The sequence below is a fragment of the Metopolophium dirhodum genome, chromosome 4, assembly GCF_019925205.1.
Source record: "Metopolophium dirhodum isolate CAU chromosome 4, ASM1992520v1, whole genome shotgun sequence".
Lineage (NCBI taxonomy): Eukaryota > Metazoa > Arthropoda > Insecta > Hemiptera > Aphididae > Metopolophium > Metopolophium dirhodum.
This window is the reverse complement of record NC_083563.1, coordinates 5,919,854-5,925,853: the sequence shown is the minus strand read 5'-3', so window position 1 is coordinate 5,925,853 and position 6,000 is coordinate 5,919,854. Positions and strand designations below refer to the sequence as shown.

The following is a 6,000-nucleotide window of genomic DNA, read 5'->3' as shown; positions in this document are numbered from 1 at the left end:
ACAAACAATAATAATCAAACAACACGCTTTCCATTTCAATGAGACGAGTCTATAGACAGGTAGGCAGTGGCATAGTTATGATTTGGTTCTGGGGGGGGGATATTTAATTAATTGAATAAACGTAAAGTGGAGGCCAAAGCCCCCCACACCTCCCTAACAGGTTTTTTTTTTAAACATAATTCTATACACAGTTACATTAATACAAAAATTTTATTTCCATAAATTTTATAATTTATAAAATAAAATCCAATATCCTAGGTTTTTTGGCTAACTCGTTTATTATCTCCTCTGTGTCAATGTGTACGTTTTTGTGGACAGCCAACATAGTTAATCCATTCAATCGATCCTGTTTAATAACAAATAAGGATTATTAATTAATTATTATGAAAATGTAATGACAATCGTTTTATGACAATGAATAAAAAGTTAATGATTTTTAGTCTTACTTCAGACATGGTATTTCTTAAATATGTTTTTATTCTTTTTAGGGATGAAAACATCCGCTCAGGTGTTGTAGTGGATACAGACAATGTACATAAAATTTTGATTAATATAAATATATTAGGAAATAGATTAGCATCACATTCAATAAGCGCTTGAAGAGCTGATTTTGATACAGTATAAGATGATCTGCTTAGTTTGTGCCTCCACAACTTTAGCTCAACCAGTAAAATATCTAAGTTTTCCACATCTGGTTGGTAAAATTCAACCAATTTCTTAAATGAAGTTTCTTCAACTTCAGTCAAAATTACATTGGAAGAAAATAAACTCTCAAACCCTAAAAATGTAAAACAATTTCAAATACACTAATAAATAATATTTGTTAATATTACTATATAATATTATATTATTAAACTACCTTTGAAAATGTCTGAGTGTGCCAAAAATCTATTTTCCAATTCAGTTATGAAATAATCAACATATGGTATAAAAACAGTTATTTTGTAGTAAGTTTCCGCATCCATTTTTTGATCAGACAATGGATTTGCTCGATTTGTTTGTCTTTTATTTAACCGTTTGACTGTCAACTCAATATCCATTTTAACAGCCATTGCCTATTTTTTTTTTTTAAATGTTTATATAAATAACTAGTATATACTTAACATATATTTGTGTAATTTTTTTAACCTTTGCTTGTAGGAATATTTTGTTGAACTCGTTATCATATTCGCTTCTCATAGATTTCAATTCTGAAACAATGTCTTTTGTCAGGTCAACTGCTTCCTTTAAATCAATCCTTTCTTTTTGTAATTGCTTACATAAAGGAAGACCAAATGAAAACAACAGCTAAATACATAAGAAATTACATTTTTACCTATAGATACTTGTTTTAATTTCAATATTTATAAAAAAAAAAAATACCTTAACAACATAGACTGACACTATAAACTCAGAATCCATAGCTTTAAGTAGTAAATTTGCATCTGTAGTAAATTGAATTTCTTTGTATGAATAAACCTACATCATTTTTGTGATATTGCTGTATGTTCAAGGGTTCTTCAATCTTTTATATAAATACACATAAGGCAATAAGCTATAAGCATATTATAAAATGTATAATAAATTAATAACTAAACTTACATGAATTGGAACTTGAGATGGGAGACCACGACCATCACTATCCTCAATTGAAGTTAACTCAGTGGATTCAATTAAATAGAACAAATTGATATAATTATAACTTATATAAATAATATTACTAAAAGTTAATTTTTAAATGTAACACTGATCTTACCTCATCTTCGTTTACTTCGTCAGCTTTTGATTTTTTTACAAAAAAAGAAAGAATAGTATTCTTTCTTTTGTTAATCTCATGCTCATTAGTGATATTCATACTAAAATACTAAATGTGTAGGCGTGTAGCATCACTGCACCAGTTATGGAAATATAAATTTTAACATAAACAGTCACAGAGGCGTCAACAATTAGAAAACTATGTAAAACTATTAACTATAATATTACGTGTGTAGTAAAAGACGTCGTCACTCGTCACATCAAACAACGGTCGTTTTGCGTCAGTGGTTATCAGTTTATCATCACAATTATTACGTATCGAAAAAACCACAGATGTCTATAAATAGAAATTTGTATTTGTAGGAAAAACACTTGGTTAATCTATGGTGTTGCGTTTCACGTACTATGATTGTATGAATCATGAACTAAGATAGATTATCTTAGTTCATGGTATGAATGTATCATGAATGATAATATGATAGGCGAAATATATAATTTGAGAGCCAAGATAAGGACATGGTGGATTAAATCCGTAATTATAATATATTATATTATATTATTATAATATATATTTTATATGTCAATACATTAAACATTTAAAAAAAAAAAGGCTCTGGGGGGGGGATCTATCCCCATCATCACCCCCCATAACTACGCCACTGTAGGTAGGTAGGTAGGTAGGTACCTATATTAAATATTTTATGATATCTCCTGAATAATATGGTGAATATACGAATATTTACATTCGGATAGTCTTATGGCACAGACAAATAAATTACTACGACGTGTTGATAATCTTTAGTGTAAGACATAGGTAAGTAATATTATAATTTATAACATTCGGTTTATTAGAATATTCTATAGCGATAAATATTTCAGTACCCCCAGTGCTCGAAGTGTGGGGGGGATGGAGGGATGGCATCCCTCTACTTTTTTGTTAGATGAAGAATAGAAGAATGTTATGATGATATCAGGAAATCTGAATTGTAAGGCATCCCTAGCTTCACTTATCTTGAGCCATTTCGACCATTGAGTACCCTATATCGTGTGTGCGTGTGCAGCAGGAACCAATGATATAGGTATATAGTAGGTACAGTGGCGTACTATCCAGCATTTTTTTCGTGGGGAGGGGTTAAATATTAATTTTTGATAAATTTTATTAATGAAAATGTTGTTATTATTTAACAATTTTCGGGGGTACTGGATAATCCACTGGGTAGGTATATACCTAATATATAATCATAGTTATCGGCGTGTAGACTTTGCTGGAAACGGGGGCAGAGGCTTGGTACCTAACATACCTAATCCTTACTAATTTTTATTGCGTTTTTAATTTTAAAATACTCATAATTCGCTTTAAAATCAAAATATAATAGACCACATATGCGGGTGAGGCGTCATCTTAAGCTTAACACAAAAAAATAATAAAATTCTAAATATATATTATATACCTACCTATGATACCTATGAGTTTGAAAAACAACAAGATTTTATTGTCATATGTAATATCTACATATTGTTGACCTGTAAATTTACCTGATTGCAGGTAATTAACTAATAAATATATTAAATAATAATTATTAATTTCGTTCTCGGCAGTATATTTGGAGAAAATGTTTGACTAGGAATTTTGCAAACTAGTTACTATAGAGTATAGACACTAAAGTAAGTTGGTATAGTCGGTATCTACTGGCTACTGTAAATTTGATGTATTCACTGTATACCTTATGGCTTTATGCTAAAATTTTAAAAAGCCGAAATTATATTTATTTATCATAACATATTATTATTATTTAATGATTCATAGAAAAATAATTTGTTTTTATAAAAATATGCTTGTACGTGCTTCTAATATCCAAATATCCAAAGGTACACCATCTTAATGATAATTGAAATAATATCTTATATTATTATTATAATATTAAACTAAAAATTATAAGCTATTTTGGTTATCGTCATATTATTACATTTCAACGAACAAATTGTAAACACGGACTTCTTTGATATTATATAAAGTTATAATACATTTATATCCGTGGATTCATATTATACTGACGTAATATAATATCCATCATAATAATATATTATATTCTATGGCAATTGTCAAAATCGTTGCAGATGGCAGAGTGGATTGACGGTTTGAAAATTTTAATAGGCAAAACGGACACAAACAAAAAACATATTATTTTGTTCCGTACGGTTTTATTTGTAATAAATTACAATATTTTCAGTTCAGTTCAGTATCGTATACCCACGTCGACGGCGCGGAAGTGCGGAACCGGGAACACACACACGTTACGGATTTCGCCGATTGAGCCGATGTTTAAAGTAAATTTGTTTTCATTTGCGGCTTAAATTTACCTTTTAGACTTAAAATAAATATTCGATGCCACGAACCCGTATAATGTTATGCTATCCAAGTGTCGTAGACGCATATTTTATTAGCGAGCGTGAAACGCATAAAATACCGCGCGAAATCGAATAATGTAGGTACCAATGCGTCGTCGTCGTAGAATTATATTAATATTAATACATAGGTACAGCAGGTAGCAGGTATACCAGGTATAACCTACAGTTAGGTACTTGAAATAGACATACGGTTTGGACGGTCGGGTGCTCGAACCATCATTCCGAAACTATCGTTTGACGACGCCATAATATATGGTCCTCGTGAGTTTTCGTCTTTATATCATTATAGATCCGCTGCGGCGTCGCCGTTGGTCGAGACTGGACGTCGGAGCATTTCGAGAACGTGACTTCCATTATATAATATTATTAATTATTATTATACATATCATGTGGGGGTGCGTACTACAGTATATGGCGAAAGCGGTGCCACATTTCGAGCAAATGTTGCCGCTTAGGCCATTTTAAATATGTGGCAGAAAACAATTTCAAGTTGTACATTACTTGTATACTTAAACTTAGAGTCTTAACACATTAGATCAATTAAAATAAACAATAAGACATTACACGGAAAAAATAGGTATTTAAGAAATTATATGAACACACATTTTAGATATTTAGCTTAAGTTGTAAGATACGACAATAATTAGGTAAATGAATAAGAAACGTGAAAATTCCCATTTCGAATATATATGGGCAGCTAGTTAAATATATATAGGTAATAGGTCCTATATACGCATGAGTAAGATCATTGTGTATTTGTGTGATAGTTTTAATTGTTCTAGGAATGATAATATTGTCGATTTTATATTTTGTATCTATTTTGTGGTTAGGTGGTGCTTTCGTTAAAATATTTTTGATTATGAAGACAACGGTTGTTTAAAAGAGAAGTATTTTTATTATTAATACATTGACTTCAATAAAAAATAACTTATCATTACGAAATAAATAATTTTCATTCAAAATAATAATAATAATAACATTATTTTGCACTACTATAAAACAAATAGGTTACCTAGTTGTATTATGTAGGTAGGTACTACTGTACTAGCCCAAGCGGACCTTTTCCGTTTATTCACTACCACCACTTTTCTTAGTTTTTCCGTTGATTCACAATCGTTATACTCGCTCGCTGCGCTGCGCTCGGACAAAAAAATCGAAAATATCCCTCGACTTGCTATGCAATACCACCTTAAGTTGGTTACAGGGTAACCGCCGTATATCCACTCATAATAACGACCTTAGTTTTATAACGACTTTTCAATTTAAATAGTGGTATACGTTAAAACATTTAAGTGTATAACACGTATAATACATATTAAAATGATAATTAATAATGGACAATGGTCAATGGTTAGGTAACTATTATTACAGATAAAACCGATAACGACTTATAACTTACAACTTCTGATTTTTAACCACCTAAAAGTTACCAAAAGGTACCTTCTTAGTATAAACACAAAATAAATTAAGACTGTTAATTTTGTTACTTGTTAGTAATTATTGTTTTTGTAAATTACACAATACTAAGGCCTGGGATTTTAATGCCCTAAATAAATGCTTTTATGCACTAAAAATTTTTAATAACACACTAAAAAAAATCTGGAAAAACAATAATTTCCATCATACCCTATTATTTTTTATTTATATAGGTAGGTTTAGATTATATATTTATTTACCTGTATCTATATAATTATAGTTTGTTCAATTTATATGAAAAACCATGTAAAAATATTTAAATACAATTTCAAATTCTAATTCTGGATTTAAAAACTTTAAAAATCCTTCAAAAATCCTAAAATGCTCTAAAAAAAATGACTGTCAAATTAAAAAATTTGGATAAGTGGATGTCGCTCTGCT

General features: G+C 29.8%; 1 protein-coding gene across 1 annotated transcript; it reads right to left on the bottom strand.

Moving 5' to 3' along the window:
* Window positions 1-232: 232 nt before the first annotated feature.
* On the bottom strand, window positions 233-1,946 carry LOC132942764 (52 kDa repressor of the inhibitor of the protein kinase-like). Its single transcript, XM_061011401.1, has 6 exons — window positions 1,582-1,946; window positions 1,363-1,504; window positions 1,129-1,287; window positions 860-1,055; window positions 447-778; window positions 233-346 (listed from the first exon to the last, which is right to left on the bottom strand). The coding sequence occupies exons 2-6, from the start codon at window positions 1,399-1,401 to the stop codon at window positions 233-235; spliced, it is 840 nt and encodes a 279-aa protein (XP_060867384.1). The 5' UTR covers window positions 1,402-1,504; window positions 1,582-1,946.
* Window positions 1,947-6,000: the final 4,054 nt, after the last annotated feature.

Bases quoted from the DNA above. Each gene is read 5' to 3' on its own strand.
- LOC132942764 (XM_061011401.1), bottom strand. From the start codon at position 1,401: ATGGATTCTGAGTTTATAGTGTCAGTCTATGTTGTTAAG. The intron at 1,288-1,362 runs GTATTTTTTTTT...TTATGTATTTAG, and splicing joins TGTCAGTCTATGTTGTTAAG to CTGTTGTTTTCATTTGGTCT. The intron at 779-859 runs GTAGTTTAATAA...TTACATTTTTAG, and splicing joins ACACTCAGACATTTTCAAAG to GGTTTGAGAGTTTATTTTCT.